Genomic DNA, 16,762 nt, shown 5'->3' on the forward strand with positions numbered 1-16,762 from the left:
TATGCATGACATGTTTGACTAACAATGCAAGCCGTGGTCAAAGAGCAGAGCCAGACGCCTGCTCATTCAGCAGGGCCTACACACAGCAGCAATGTGCTGCCCATTCAGCTCAAATAATGAGTGTGTATGAATAATGGATGAACATTGTTGTTCCTTTCCTTCAAGTATAGCTGAGTGAGCACTAGAGGAGACAGTATCTAACCTGTAGCCAGATGACGTTAGCAGAGCCCCACTGGGTGACCACGCTCTCCCCCAGGGAGCCGTAAACCCGGCCAAAGCCAGGGTAGAGCACCCTTCCACCAGGCCCCGCCACCGCCGCCTCCGCCTGCACTGTTGCACCGGCGTGGATCACGGCGATGTTGAAGTTCATCATGGCCCCTGCATCACGCTCCCGCGGGCTCGGCCGGAGCAGGAGGTGGGGGGAGGCGTCCACCAGACCTGCCCACTCTGCCAGGACCAATAGGAGAGAGAGAGTAGGTATGGCGACCATGGCAACCTGCCGAGGGGGGGAGGCAGATATATATCGCACTAAGAGAGGGAGCCTGAAAGAAAGAGAGACAGCAAGGAGGAAAAAAGAGAAAGTGAAGAAGAAGAAGAAGAAGAAGAAGAAGAAGAAAAGTGAGAGAAGAAGAGATTAAGTTAGACTCTGGTGTTTTCAATAATGTCCAGTACAGAGGACACTAAATCAAATCAGACAGAATAAAGAAGGAGAGCAGAAGGAGGAAGCAAGGAAGACACAGAGCGAGGCAGAGTAGACAGAGAGAAGGGGCAAGAAAGACAGAAACTGATCAGAGATGGCAGACATGCATGATTGCATAACAAATAAAAGTTAGGGTTGGCTGGAGAAAATACTGGACGAGGAGTGCAGAAAGGATCAAAACAGTGGAGGGACGGAAAAGAAAGCAAGACAGAGAGAAGATGAAATGGGTGCTATTTAGGCTGCAGGCTGAGAAGGAACAATATGAGGAAAAATAGAAACTGGCTGTTAGAGGAAAGGGGGGTGAGAGGGAGAGAGAGTTAATAGCAGACAGAGACAAAGATGGGGGTGGAGGTGGTTATTGTGCTGCATGAATGATAACAACAATTAAGATCACTGTAAACACACTCGCCCTCACACAGCCGCATCCACACACAGACACACACACGCGTGTGCAAGTGTTTGAATATACAAAAACATTCACAAGATAAATTGGTGGCTGCACTGTGCCCGTAGAGCAGCCTAATGATAGAGAGATATGAGGGTTAATGCAGTGCGCACAAACATGCGCGCACACTTTCCCACAAACAACCACACGGAAAGATAATGACTACCTGGGAGATAGCAGGGTTAATATGTGATCCACGCGCGAGCACACACACACACACACACACACACACACACACACACACACACACACACACACACACACACACACACACACACACACACACACACACACACACACACAAAAACAGAGCACATCATTTTCAATTTACTTCTGGTGCCAACTGCCCTCCCTCCCTTTCTCCATCTCCTTCTCACTTTCTCCCCGCTCTCTCTCTGTCTCGTGCTCTGTCTTTTCATATACCCCATCTCTTCTCCCAATTTTCATGGCTTCAGGTACCAAACACAATTGCATTGATTAACAGGGGCCTGCCGACATAATATTCCCGCTAAAGTCACTCTGCCTCTCTGCGCCTCTATTTCCCTCTTTCCTCCTCTCTATGTTTTTCGCTCTGTCTTCATTCAACTCTCCTTTCCGTGTCACAGTCTACCGATTCTTTGACCCTGATCAGTCTTTTGGATAGAGGAGAAGGCGGCGAAGAAAAGGAGAGGGGTGGATGGGGGAAAAAAGTGACTGGTGGAATGAAAGCTAGTGAGCGACCACAATAGAGAGCTGCGAAATTAATAGGAATGAAAACTATTGTAAATACAGGGCATATGATTTTGATGGACTGACTGAGAGGAAGGCTGGGGGGAGGGGGGGGAGTAGGGGACGAGAGGAAAAAGAGAGGATAAAGTCGGGTGGGAAGGCTGAAGGAGGAGTAAAATATGTTGGGAGGGCAACAGGAAAAGAAATATTGATTACTGGGATGTGTATACGTGTTTGGCCTAAACAAATATAGTGCCAAACAACCTGTTTTGAGTGACAGGGCTGTGTGTGTCTCTGTGTGCATGTGTGCCTGGTGGTGGTGGGGGAGGGGGGGGACAAAAAAACTAAAAAAGAAGAGAGAGCAGTGGAATGAGAGGGCGAATGAGGGAGGTGGATGGATACGGGTAAGAAAAAGAGATGGAGGTGTGGAGAGATAGGGAGAGACAGACTTGTTAGTAGGAGAGAGGGAAAAGGAGAGTAATAATGAAGTGGAGCGGGAGAAAAAAACAGGGCTTTGTTGTTTTGTTTTGTCTTTTTTAAGGCGAGGAAGATGTGGCAGGGTAGAATGAAGAGGACAGGGAGAGAGAAAATGAGAGAGCCAGAGACGAAGCTGCAGGAATAGAGCACATCATATCATTTGGTGGAGATGTATTCTACGGTGCTGAGCTCTGAGCCATTCAGTGTTAGGGCCTGTCGCTGTATTTCGCTCTCAGGAGGTGTTTACGTTGCACTGCTCAACCAGTGTGTGCCATTCCACCACTGGAAGTGTGAACGGGGTATTACTACATACAGAATCCACTTTCTCCTTCAGTGTGCTCTGCCTGTTATCAAACGTGCAACTGTGACGTCTCACTGAGGCATGCTGCAAATAAAGCAAAGTACAACTAAATTATAATCAAATCCTCGTCTAAATATATCTTACTATAGGGTTCATTATGTGGTCCAAAGTGTGAAATTCTGCAAACTGAATCATAAAAAGCGTGCAGTGAGGGGGGGACTTGCATTGAACACATACAAGGAGAAGAAGAGTGGGAGAGAGGGAATGGGAGATTACGGTTTCATTTGATTTGCCACCATCAATGAATCTTTTGTTAAAATGCAAATGTTCGCATTTTTGTATATTTTGTTTTCCTCTTCCAGCTTTAAAAATGATCCTCTCTGGTCTTTGGAGCCTCTTCTAATTCAGTCTTGTATACTGCAGATATATTTGGCCAGGGACTGCCTACAACCCAGGCAATGTTTTATTTGGGATCAATTAGTCAAAAGGTGGATAGATTTTTGTTTTTCTGGAGCAGGACTCGAGGTAAGGAATCAGGTATTGAAGTGTGAGCAGTCATTTCTCGAACCTATGCGCCTTATTAGGAGAACTGCCAGGATCTTGTTTGGCTAATATTCACCGGTATGATAAATATTATAATGTATTCTTCTCTTGAAAGAAAAAAACAAAACAAAGTTGGAAAATTTGAAAACCTTTCAAATCTAGTAACGGCGCTTTCTTTAATGAGTTTTATAGATGTTGAAACTTTGAATCCACCATGGTGCGCATACCTTCAATCATCACGTGCTGTCTAAATCATTATATCAGCACTTCCACGAAAAACAATTTGTATTGTGCTGTGTTGATCTCTCAATTTGTCCATCACTGTAATAAGCAGCTTACTGTATGTACAGTATAATTATTTTTCTGCTGAGCCTGTTTAGTTTGGCTCTTTAAACAAAGAAAGTGGCATTTACTGCACCACAGAAGCCAGCGTACATGTCAGTGACTGTAGGAAGCAAACTAAAAACACCTTCAGGAATATTTACCGAGTACTTAAGAGCAGCAAAATTCTTAGGCTGACAGAGACAGCTAATCAAGAAGATGAGAGAGAAAACATTCGGGCAAGTCAGTCTCCTCTTTCCCTTCCAAAATATGCCAGCCACTGCTTCACAATCAAAACACATCCTATCTTATCTCTGCTTAAACATTTGATTTACACTGCATAATGTGCTCACAGTGTATCCAAATTATTATGTAGGAGAATTAATGACTGGTGTATGTGCAGCTTATGCAAGAACTATTTTACCGGTCTGAGAAATATTAAAACAGGTTTGCAGCCCTGTGTCACTAAAGGTAAATCAACTACTTTGAAGGTATATCCCTCTATAGACGGAAACAACGGGGCCTGTATTGTTCCTGCAACCACCAAAGAGACCGAGAACTTGTATAACCTCTAAACACAAAATGAAATCGATTCTCTGTGTCAGTGTGATGGCAGGGAAACAATCACAATGTTTTAGAGCTTCACATCACTTCCCCCCTTTTCTGTACATGCTCAAGCTGCAGCGAGCGCCTGCGGTGGCTGTGCAAGAGTGAGTCCCGGGAGATGAGGGAATCGCTCGGGTAGGAGTCAGTCTGTTGCTGGCTTCCACGGTTCTATGAGCCCCTTTTACACTGAACTCCGATGGAGGCGGTGTGCCAGGGCTCGTGGTGCATCGGATCTGCTAGGGAAATGTGACCGGGGAAGGAGTCTGCGGAGTCTAGAGTGTGGAGTAGCGGAAGTGCGGTGCTCAGAGTTGTGTTTAGCCCACATCCAGGCTCTGCTGCTTCATTCCATGCTGTCATGCAGAGTAATGGACCTGCTCCCTGCTGCCTATGGCACGAGCAGCAGTGAATCAGCCCTGGCCATTTTCCACAGCCAACACAAAACATCTGAAATGTATGCAGTCTGATATACAGTCTACTGTATGCTATTAGAAGAAATTGCAGCGTCTCACTGTAAGTGCCTCAGTTAAAAAGACAAAGTCTTAATTTATCTCTTTTTCATTTGTCCACATTGAACACCACAGTGTGCTCGAGAAAACGGCTATATGTAGCCTGTATACTTTTCTTTGGTCCAGAGCTATACTAAAAGATAAGATAAAGTGCCAGCGCAGTGTGGCTCCTACAGTGTGCATATATGTGAGCGTATCAATGTGTGTGTTGTGTGGGGTAATATGGCAGTGTGTAGAAGTGGAGGAATGAAGAGAAGAGTGCAGCTGGAGCTCAATGCTCCTCGTGTTAATTGGCCCATACTTCAATCACAGCTACTGGAGTGTGTCCTCTCTGACGGAACAGATCCTCTCTCCCTCCCATTCTCCCTTTTCCCAATCTCACTCTCTCTCTCTCTGTGTCCTGCTGCACTTGTTCATCCACTCATCCAACCGCTCACACACTCAACACACACACACACACACACACACACACACACACACACACACACACACACACACACACACACACACACACACACACACACACACACACACACACACACACGGGCACACACACACACACGGGCACACTTGCAGACACACTCTCTCACTCAGTCTGTCTCAGTAAGTCACTTCCATTTGTGTTTTACTTGTTCATTCATCCTCTCATCCATTCATTCATTCAGTCACTCTATCAGCTCACTCTCACTAACTTTCACTAACTCTGCTTCCATAACTCCTTGCATGTTTTCCTCCAGCCCTCCCCCATTCTTTCCCTCCACACAGGTCTTTGTCCTGCACTTCTTTCACTCTCTACTTCCTCCCCTCCCTCCTTAACTTGCTTCCTCTCTCTCATTTCTCTCTCTCTCTCTCTCTCCCTATCACTCTCTTTCTCTCTTTGATCCCTGTCGAGTAGAAGAGCCATCAGGCAGGCGAGCGGCTCTTGTTCCCATTGTGCATAGTGTGCAGAGTGATCGGAGAGCAGCGCAGCAGCGTGCAGCAGCAGGGCGTACAGTACAGTGTGTGTTTCCACTGCATGGCTGTAAACAGCAGTAGTAAAGCCGACTGCTGCTGCCGCCACTGCTGCCTCCCTAAGACTTGATAGCGGTGGCTATCATAAGCCATTCAAATGACAAACGATGGAGCCATCCATAAAACCCTTGTGACACCGGGTCCTCACAGGGAAATGCGACACAACATTTTCAAATTACACATGCCACAGGCTGATAACCAGATTAGAGCTGGTTGCTTCTATCATGCCACAATTTTTTTATGTGGATCAGTTAAATTCAAGGGGCTAGCTGCGACAGAGGTTGGGAAATAAATTGTGATTTACAAATTTAAGACCAAAAGCAGAAAGGCAAAAAGATATCAGAAGATGTGCCTGTTTAACAAATAAATAGAAAGTTAAAATAAAACAACACGATGGCACCTCACGGCCTTCCTTCTATTGTATCTACCACCACAGGCGATAAAAATACTTGCATATCATATATGAAATTATCTACACAATTTCTAATGTTATTGGGGAGGAGTAGTTAAAATCTCAGCTGGTTCTTCATGTCAAATATTTGTTTCAAGCAGGTAGTCTCCATGTGTCCTTTTCATTTTTTTTAACCTTTTGCGAGAACAAAATGAAACAGTCACCTTGACATCGCACTTTGATGTTTTTTCACAGCAAAACGGTGTTATATACTGACATTTTCGAGCCCCTTTAATTTCCACATGCTCGTACAACATGCGCCTCACTCTGCGGTTCAGAGTATCTTGCCTTGAATACAACATGTATTTTGTTTTATGGGTTCGGATTAAACTCGTCTGCCAAGAGACAGTGTCAATTAATTGGACTTCACTTTTGTACATTTAGGGGATAACTTTCATTACTTGAGTGGGAGGACACTCCTTGTCTTTCTTGCCTCTATGGATTGATGGAAATGAGATGAAGCTGACCCCGTACCCTGCCACAGTATTGCACTAACAATTCTCTGACCTCATTTTTTAACAAAAAGTAAAATGCCTTTACCTCACCAACTGTGGTTTATGGCACACCACACACAAAAAGCAGTGACTGGGAATCACATCCATTACGGATGATTACCACTGAAATATTTGATATTATCCACATCTCATCTGAACTCACAACATGCAGCCTAGAGTGTATAATTACATAAGTGGAGAATGTGTTTAATTTTTACTTTATTATAACCCTGCATGTGCCTAGTAATTAAAGTAATGCTTAAAAATGAACTGAAGTAACACAAGAGAAAAAAAAAATCACCTGATGAAATTAAAGGCCTGTCACATGTTTCAGTTTTCTTTGTAGTAAAGCCTAAGCATGTTGAAAGTTTTTACTCTGTATGTGTGTGTTAATGGGTGTGTACTTATATTAGTTAGGTTGTGGGGAAATTAATAGGGCTGGGTATCGTTAAAAGAATTTGGATATTGGTACTGCTACCGACACTTTCACTTTATTTTTGTATTTTTATCGATACCAATTTCATAAAATTAAATGACACATTTTACGCTACAAATCCTTCATTTTCATGCAGTTAGAGTGGGAGAGTGTAACCCAGTTTATTTTCTGTGGGTACAACGATGTCCCATAAACTTCTCAAATGAAAGCTATCACGAGACAGTACAATGTTCACTAAACATCTCATGTGTTCTCAGTAGATGCTTGTTAGCTTGCTGCACGTGGAGAAGCCTAACGTTACTGCAGCGCACAGAACTCAGACAGGTATGTGGCCAAAAATGTGTTTAAAAAGAATACGAGTAAAATTGATTTCAGTTGAAATCGAGGGTTTATATTTACGTTGACAGGCTCCGTAAGGAGAAGCTCCATACGGTAAATGCTGTGGCAAACTGAGGCTGATTAGATTTACTGTTACCAAAATGTAGCAAAAGTTGTTTTAAAATGAAAACCTAGTGAGTGTGGATGTAGTCTAGGTATAGAAAGTTGGTACCGAATGGCAAGACATTTTCTAATACAAGAAAGTGTCTAAGAAATTCAGTCGATGCCATAAAAGTATCGAAGTTCAGTGCTCAGTCCTACAGAAATAAGTCTATAAATTGTCATATTGAATACTGTCTTTTGGGGACAAAAAGCAAGCCGTAATATCATGAATCTCCCAGCCTTAAGGCTTAGATTAAGAGTTATGGTTTAGCAAGTAGTAGTTATCTTTAGGGTCACAGTGTGTCTGCAGGAAATGAATATATGTCAATGTTATGTCTTCTGAAGTGATGAAAACACAACACTGTGTGTGTATGTGTGTTATCTTTCAACTCCCTGTCATTCACTTAATCCTCAGGACATTGCAAGCTCACACATGCTACGCTTTGAGTTATACATACTGCATAAACAAAATCAATTTGTGTATGAATGATGCACCGATATATTTCAGCACTGTCTCTATTTTATCTTCTCTCCCTCACACTCGCACACAAACACATCCATTCAGAAAACATCAGCTACAAATGGTTTACTACCCTCATGGGTGTTCAGACATAAATATCAGTAAGGTCATATGCTTTCATGTGGAAAGGCCAGTGTCTGGGGATCTTGGATCCGGAATTCGTATAGCAGAGTACGGGACATTATTTCAATAAGCCTAACTGGCCTCTACTAACTTGATTTGAATGAATAAAAATTGCTTTGTAAAGAGACTGTATAGTTTGTATGCCTACTGCCAATCCTGTTTAATATAAGTGCTTACTTTAAGGCTGGCGAAGGAGCAGGAATATTTCATTTTTCCACCTCGACACCTGACATCTAATACAACGGGGAGCAGAGGACTGCGAGCGCTGCTCTCTGGACTGCCCCTCTGTTCCTACTTTGACTCTGATATCATATAATTTACTGGTTGTAATGTACATATAAATTGTTTTCTGTAGTTGCTTTTTTTTTTTCACCAATCCTCTGCAAAGAGGTCCTCATAACGTAGGGCCTGGGGGATTATCTTATTATGTTTTTCTTTTAAAAGGAATCATTTCTCACTGCTCAACCTTTTACAGGCATCATGAAACTCTGAGGGCTTTGTGTTTTGCAGAAAAAAAAGCTTCACTATCAGAGCGTTATCAATGCACCTCAATCATTGAAGAATAAAAATGCATTCCTGCTGTGCATTTACATAACATACTGTACACTCCTGAATGAAATGCTTGGCTGTTTTTTTTTTTTTTTTTTTTTTTTAACAAGCATTGAGATTGAAATCAGGAACAAATTGGATGAAAGATTCTCAGCAGATGCTATGAGGCGGTAGAAATAAGCCGCGGAATATTCAGAGTTTAGGGGAATCAAGTTAAGGCACAGAACAAATACTCTGTTTTTTAACAATAGCATTAAATGGATTACTTTCCCATCCCAACCTGAGCCAGTAGTCGCAAAGCCACACTGTTGCTCTGCTTGCACCACAGCTTCCATTAATTCCCTCATTGATTGGCCAGACACTGGGATCACCTAGCCAGATCTAAATCAGTCACTAATTAAAAGAGCAAGATGAAAAGCAGCCAACACTGCAGCCCTTCAGGACCTGTGAGGTGAAACATTCTGTAACAACTACGAACTGGGAAGCTACTCGAGACTCTCAGCAGAAAAAAGCACCTAGCTCTGCATAGTAATGATTCACAATCTTATTCTGAGGATAAACAGATTAAACCGGTGTGGGAAACTTTCACTGATAACTACTGCACCTTTATACAAGGTCACACACAGGCAGGTGCATGCAAACACAGTCACGCAAGCAGGTGTGCATTTAGACACTTTACACATATGGATGAATGTGTAAGGCTCGTCTGTCACACTTACACAGATACACAAAGAAAATTTTAAGCGAGAAAAACATTAAGCTAGTCACATTCAGTAGAAGGTGCCACATGTTGCTGAAGTCAAGTCGGATTCTGTCTGCTTAAATTCCAACGCTACACAACAATGTTGGGTGCAGGTTTGAGCTGCGTTCACAGCACATCTGGCTCTGCCCCCGCTCATAACCAAAGGTGTTAGAAACACTTCTGTCAGCCTATCCTATAAACGTTGGTGGATCACTTTGGCTCAGGAAATGTGCTCCCAAGCAGACAGAAGCCCAACGGGGGAGAGGAATTTTCAGGATTGAGCCCAGTGAATGTTTTTCTGTGGAGCCAAAAATGATTCTCAAGCATAAGAGGTAGTGTGAGGTTAGTGAAGAATGTCAGAATCCCACTGTGTAGTCTTCACATAGTCAAATCTAAGAGCTCACTAATCGTGTGATATTTGTTTCACAGCAACAGATACGTATAAAATGTGTTTTTCTCCTGTTTATCAAATGTCGACATAAAGCTGCAGTCTCTCATCAGAGAGGTGTTCAGTAGTCCGAGTTGTCTGAGATGGCCACAGCTCTTTTTTGGTAGTTTGTACGCAACATTATTAGGAGGAGCAAAGACGAAAAAATGCTTCATGTAATGAGATATCTGACATTTCTGATAGACAGAATTTGTTGTTTGGATAAAAGAACAACACAAGTGGCAAAATGACTGTAAAACCATAATCACCGACAGTTACATCTAAATAGAAACATATGTTACTAATTGATTCAGATTATTAAAAATGAGCATCTTATTTACATGTCAACGAAGCGCTAAATCTGTGTATAACCTGGCATGTCACAATTATTTCAGATGGCCGCAATCATTTTGCATAATCGTTAGGAAAGTTTCCATTCATCTGTATAGAAACAGATGGATGAAACTAACAGAAGCATCATATGTTCAGCTCTATTTCCACGTCATTTTACGCTATTTGAGGTTTGATTTCAGCTTCTTTTTTTTTTTAGAGACATCATCTTGTTGTGCCCCCTTCTTCTGCTGTGATATTAATGGTACAAGAGTGCCACCAATTGTTTACCTTGAGGTGCTTAACTTCTAATAATCAACCAACCACATTTTGATAAGCATCTATTGACATTAACATCATGGATTTACTTGTAAAGCCAAACACCACGAGAGTCTGATAAGAGAAATTACTTTTAAAATTTGCAGCAAATAAGATGCAGTCAATGGTGCTATGTATTTTTACATGGCCAATGGTTGATTAGGCTGAGATGATAATAGTGGGATAAAAACAGAAACGGCAATGAAATCATTAATTTCAATTATTTGTGCAACAGTTAATTGCCAACTGTAATTTCATGGTCATGACAGTCCTATGTATACCACACAAAATATTTTGGCTTTAGTGATTCATCTGATGTGATTAAATATCTCGGAATATATTGGAATAACTCGAGGTTTACCCACTTTCCCACTCTATCAATATGGCATGACTAAAGCATTAGTAGTACACCAACACACGAGTGACGTCTCAACATTATAAACTCTGAAATCATACAAAAGGCCAACAACATGCATTAGCAAGATGCAACATGAATGCTTATGCACACATCTATGTATTTACAAAAAAGTCATTCATCCTCACAAAGTAACACAACTGCGGACAGCTCTGTGATGTGAGCTGCTATAAACAGCTGACTAAATATTTGGTTATAGATGACACAGAGCATCCAGTGCCAACGATTGATCTCCTTTCTATTTCCCATCACTGCTCGGTGCAAAATGTGTGAATGAGTATCTTTATTTCCCAAAGCTGCATCCTCTGAAAGAGGATAGGCCACAGTTAACACTGGACAGATCACATAACAATCAAACTGATGAGTCTGATCAGCACCAGATGAAGGTGGGGGTCGCTTGGCTCATGAAAAATTAGATTGGAATTGCTATTACATAATTGAAAAGAGGGCATTCACTCCTAATCACCTTTCAGGAGATAGACTTAAGGAGGCTTCACGGTGAAAAAATATCCAATTTGAATGATGAAAACTCACAAACTGAATTGAGCACAGATTAATCGCAACCCTGAGTCAGACTGCATCCGAACATATTGTACATTTCGTTCTTTTCGGTGTCAATAACCAGCAGAGGATCTGTAAGACCGTCTCGAATCAAAAGGCCAGTTTTAGAAGCTGGAGCTATTTACATGCAGAGATGAAGCACATTAAAACAAGTCCAGCAACATCAAACTATCTTCATCACAGGCTTTCTTCCCTTTCTGCGCTGACGTTCCCTCTTCCTCCCCTTTGTGTCATACTGTAAATAACACGCTGTGCAAATTTCATTCAGGTGCAAACGCGCATATTTGCATTTGTAACAGCTGTACAGTTGGCACCTGTTTATGAAGGAATTTCACATTCGAACTTGAAAGAAAATAGAGCAAAGCTATTTTTATATAAAGCGATAAGGCAATAAAACAGGTTCAACTTTGCACCTGGTACCTGCAACGAGTAAATCCGGCACAGTCACCCCCAGCACAAAGCCTGCTATAAATGCCAGCTGCTGGGGTCTTTGAGAGGAGAATGACATCGGGTTTTAACAAAGCTCGCCCCGCATGCAGCGCAGGGAAGTCTCACAGATCAGGAGGCATGACACAACAGCCCGGGATGACATGCGACATGGGCCGCAGACACAGGCTAACGTAGTTTTTTATAAATGCTCCCATTTCCTCTTTTTAATAACCACTTATGCTGTCATTTCCTGCCCCATCCATCATGATGAAGGACCACACCACACTGCTGCAAAACGCTGCACCACGCAAAACATTCCTGCACATCTCTCCATCCTGTTTCATTTCTTTTCTTCATCTTCAGCTCCTCTTTGTGTGTATGAGCGCGCATGTGTGTGAGTGTGTGCTTGTCTATGTGGTGTGCACACAAATGTATATATTCAGTACAGTATATAAGAGTGTGCATCCCATGAGCAAGGTACCAAGGTCCTCTCTTATCGGTGTGTGTGTGTGTGTGTGTGTGTGCGTGCGTGCGTGCGTGCGTGCGTGCGTGTGTGTGTGTGTGAGCCAGTATTCATTGAGTGTGTGCGTGCATGCTGTGTGTGTGTGTGTGTGTGTGTGTGTGTGTGTGTGTGTGTGTGTGTGCGTGCGTGCGTGTGTGTGTGTGTGTGTGTGAGCCAGTATTCATTGAGTGTGTATTTTGGGGTATGCTCATGCTGTGTGTGTGTGTGTGTGTGTGTGTGTGTGTGTGTGTGTGTGTGTGTGTGTGTGTGTGTGTGTGTGTGTGTGTGTGTGTGTGTGTGTGTGTGTGTGTGTCTGACTGCATACCCATGGGTCTCTCCCTGAATGTACTTTTGGAGAGTTTGTGTGACTGTGTATTGCATGCAGCCATGTGAAGCTGTGTGCCTGCTAGCTGCCTCCAGACTTGTATTCCCAAAACAAGCCGCAGGGCTTTGGCTCAGGTGTGTGTGTGTGTGTGTGTGTGTGTGTGTGTGTGTGTGTGTGTGTGTGTGTGTGTGTGTGTGTGTGTGTGTGTGTGTGTGTGTGTGTGTGTGTGCGTACGTGCACACCTGTTTGATAGCAACCGTGTGCAAGGACTGCACGCTAAATTGTCCCTCAGTGTTGTGTGCATTCATACCTGTCTGTGTGATTTTGTTTATCAGTGTGTCTGTCTGTCTGCCAGCCTATCCATCTGTCTATCTATATCCACCTGTTTGCTATGAGACTTCCTCTCATTCTCTACACAGGATGTGTTTGACCATCTTTGCAAGTCCTGGTCCAGAGTCGGGGTGTAACTGGGCTGAGGGCAACACCTCAGGGTTGCCAAACCACAGCAGCTGGTACTGTACTGAAAAGATACAGTTCAGCTGATGTTAAAGTAATTTCTACAGGACGTTTCTACAGCATATTCATTTTTGTTTTGATATAGATTGTTGCAAAAATGTAACATACTTTATGCTAAATAACTAAATTTATAAAGACTGAAAGCTGCAATTGCATTTCCTCCAGCAGTTGGGTACTACTGTAATTCAGTATCCTAATGACTCTCTACTGAGCGAAAAAAGGTTCCTGGTCTCTCATAATGCAACTGGATCCTTAATGTCTTTCGTGCAACTTCTCAAAATCAAATACATCATAATGCTACTATCTTGTCTAATTAGTGGTAGGTACTTGGAGTTGCCACTGATCGCTTGGCAGCTATGACAGAACTCAGCAGAGATTTGAGGCAACTGCCTTGGTTTTACTAAAAAAAAAAAAAAAAAAAAAAGTTTTTCTTCATGTTGACTAGCAGATATTGTTTAAATTAAAGTATATTAGAAGTCATGTAAGATCACCAGTATCCCTGTAATTTTATATTATTTCAACTTGAAATGTATAAACGTGCAAAAAATTAAAGAGTTTATGACAATTCTCTACTGTATGGAAAGCAACAATTAATAGCAGATGCAGATAATAAATCATTTACCAACAATCCAAACACCAAACCATTCAGTTAACAGAGATATAAAGTAGAGAAAAGTAGAGATCCTGACAGTGGAAAATGCTGGAGCTAGAGAACATTTGGCAAGTTTTTCTATGTTTTTCCGTCACAAAATTGGCTAGAATTTTGATGAAAAACAGTTGCTAATTATTTACTTGATCAGATGCTTAATCAGCTAATCATCTCATCTGTAACTGCATGACATTACACATGTGGTGCTCCCTCAGGAGACTCTCAGATTTATCCAAAGGGTGTAATTCATTTGAAACATGACTGGCTTTGTCAGTCAGACAACCTTTTACCCTGCTGAAATTTTAAACAGAAATAAACTGTACATTCTTCAGTCTTATAGGGTCAACTGTTTAACATTTACTGTATTTCAAACTGTATTTTCAGATGCAGATGTGTGAGACAGTGTTATACTGACTGATAGAAGTTTCATTTTAAGGCTTAACTGAACGCCTGCTTTGCTCGAATACAGAGTGAGTTCAGGCGTTAAAAACCTTAAGACTGTAGTGTGCAATTTAGACGTTAGAACAATTTAGGCTGCAGAGAAGAGTCAGTCTGATAAATTGTGTCCCCTGCTGATTTCAATGGTGGGCATTATTTCCTGAAATTATATGGATTTATTTAATGATCACTTGTCAGAGATGTTATCAGAGGAAATTTGAAGTTAATGAGTTTGATTTATTTGTTGCTGTGAGTAAGAATTTTACATGAAAAAAGCAAACTACAATCAGATAATGGATTCCGAACATCCCACGACAACCAAATGTATTACATTCAGCGCTGCACTGCTCCAGGCCGAAGTTAAAAACATGCAACACGTTTATCAATACAATCCGGAGAAGAGTGTAGAGATGAACAGTGGGAGAGGGGAGGAATGTAACAGCTCCAAAACAGCAGCCTCTGATCTCGTTAAAGACTAATTGATGTTCTATGTTAACGAGCTTTACCTTAATTAGTGGTATTAAAAAGAACAGTGGGTGCCACGTGTGAGAGGGTGGGAGAGGGATTTTGGGTGGGCGGCAAGGATTGAGGAAACTATCCACTAATGTTGCATCAAACAAATGATGAAAGGAGAGGCGGGAGAAAGAAAAGGGAAAAGGGGAAAAGGAAACCGTGCAGAGGAAGTCACAGGTTGCAGGGGTGAGAGAAAAGACGGAAAGGATTGAGGCAAGAAGAAGCAGGGGGATTGTCAGAAGAAAGGAGACAAGCGAATGGAGGATTGAGCTAAGCTTGAAGGTTTTCTGTGCAAAAGTCGAAGAATCAATGAGGTGAAATTGATGAAGAGCAGGGGGTTGGAGAAAACAAGCACACAAATGTTGACTCTATTGCTCTCATCTCTTCTCTCAACCATGTCCCCCTCTGAGATGCAATTCCAGCTACCCCTTCTCTTACTCTCCTCTTCCTTCTGCTGCCTTTCCAATCTCTCACCCGGTTCCCCCCTCATGCCTTCCCTCCACCACCTCCTCCTCCTCCTCCTCCTCCCCACACTTTCTCTCTCTCTCCCTCCACACCTTCTGTCTCTCTCTCCCCTCCCCTCCCGCCTAACCCTACTCACAGCTGGTACAGTACAGATCTCTCAGGGCAACTGTACGACAGATCGGCAGAGAGGGGGGCTCCACTGACACTGGAGGCAACACTTTACGGGCAGCAGTACATGCAGTACAGTGCTGCAGTACGCCTGTGCGTAAATTTCTCAGTGCTTGTGAGGGGAAGAGATAAAATGAACAGAGCACGTCACCTGTGGGTGAAGGAGCTGATTGAAATGGATATCAGCTTGAGAATTCAGCTGAGGGAGCGAGGAGACACCAAACACCCCACAGAAATGGAGAAAACAAACACATTAATTACAGTTTCCATCTGGATAAATGCATTCAGTGGCATCACAGTGCAGGCCAATGCATTTGATATTGCACTCTCAAACACTGCAGCAAATTTGTAAGAAAAGCAACACTGTGCCCCTCCATTTTACAGGTCAACAGCATGATCTTCTCCCTTGGTGGTCTCTCTATGGTCCAAGGCCTTTTTTTTTGGTCTTTGACATGAGTGGTAGTGATGGAGGTTTGTGCCTGTTATTCACGTCTCCTCTGTCAAAGTACCGCAAGACAAAAACAAAGTTATTTGGGCACCCAAAGGGGGTGTAGATTTAGAAATCTACATACAGTCAAACCTCTCACACACACTCCTTCACTCAGCTGGGAAAAAAAAAAACGCCTGTTCCAGCTGTCTGAGAGTGTTTGAGGCAAGTCAGCCCGTTGGGGAAGATTCCTCGGTGGCAACAGAGGGGATAACTGTGTGCTGCCATACGCCCAAATATTCAGCGTATCGGGATATAAATAGATCAAGAGGAAAAACTGATCGGCAATCTTGCGGGTTTAGCGCTGGCTACATAAGACGAGCAGGCAGACGCGCTCACGCACACACACAAACACACGCACGCACTAAGACTGACCACGCAGCCCGAGAAAATGAGCATCAACAGATATGATCACCTCAATTAATACATCCGCAGCAAAGTGTGGAGGAAACGGCAGCCAGCACCGGTGTTTAAAGACTTAAACGGAACCCAAACTCTGTCTTTATTAATAATGCATAAAAAAATTTAAAAAAAAAATCCTGGCAGACAAAATCACAGCCCAAAGGTCTAGTCTATATAATTGAACTGCCGGTAAACTGTGTGTGTGAGTGTGTATCGTTGCACGATCTGTCCCATCTACTGTAAAGAACCTATATGCGTTCGGGGGACTGAGAGGCTTGTGAGTTTCCAGGCGCAGCAATGACAGAGGGGTCAAAGCCCCGGTACGCTGGCCGTTTCCACCTCTCCATCCCCGGCCATCCATCTCTCCATCACAAGCGTCCGTACAGATGCCGACACCCGAGCCC

At 42.8% G+C, this 16,762-nt stretch overlaps 1 protein-coding gene across 3 annotated transcripts in view; it reads right to left on the reverse strand.

The window, feature by feature from the left end:
* The window catches only part of LOC138619367 (glutamate receptor ionotropic, NMDA 2D), a 51,446-nt gene that overhangs the window by 34,191 nt on the left and 493 nt on the right, over positions 1 to 16,762 (reverse strand). Inside the window, exons 1-2 of one of the 3 annotated variants that reach the window (XM_069695767.1) lie at positions 15,621 to 15,655; positions 203 to 542 (exon numbers count right to left, since the gene is read on the reverse strand). In XM_069695767.1, coding sequence (XP_069551868.1) covers positions 203 to 490 — 288 coding nt within the window. In that variant the 5' untranslated portion in view covers positions 491 to 542; positions 15,621 to 15,655. Of the gene's footprint in view, positions 1 to 202; positions 543 to 15,620; positions 15,656 to 16,762 lie in introns of those variants that run through there. The other 2 variants (XM_069695768.1, XM_069695766.1) reach the window with 2 other exon arrangements.

The sequence above is a fragment of the Brachyistius frenatus genome, unplaced genomic scaffold (genome assembly GCF_029030835.1).
Source record: "Brachyistius frenatus isolate BFR_SWC_R1_liver_20210118 unplaced genomic scaffold, ASM2903083v1 Contig_20, whole genome shotgun sequence".
NCBI classification, from domain to species: Eukaryota; Metazoa; Chordata; class Actinopteri; family Embiotocidae; genus Brachyistius; species Brachyistius frenatus.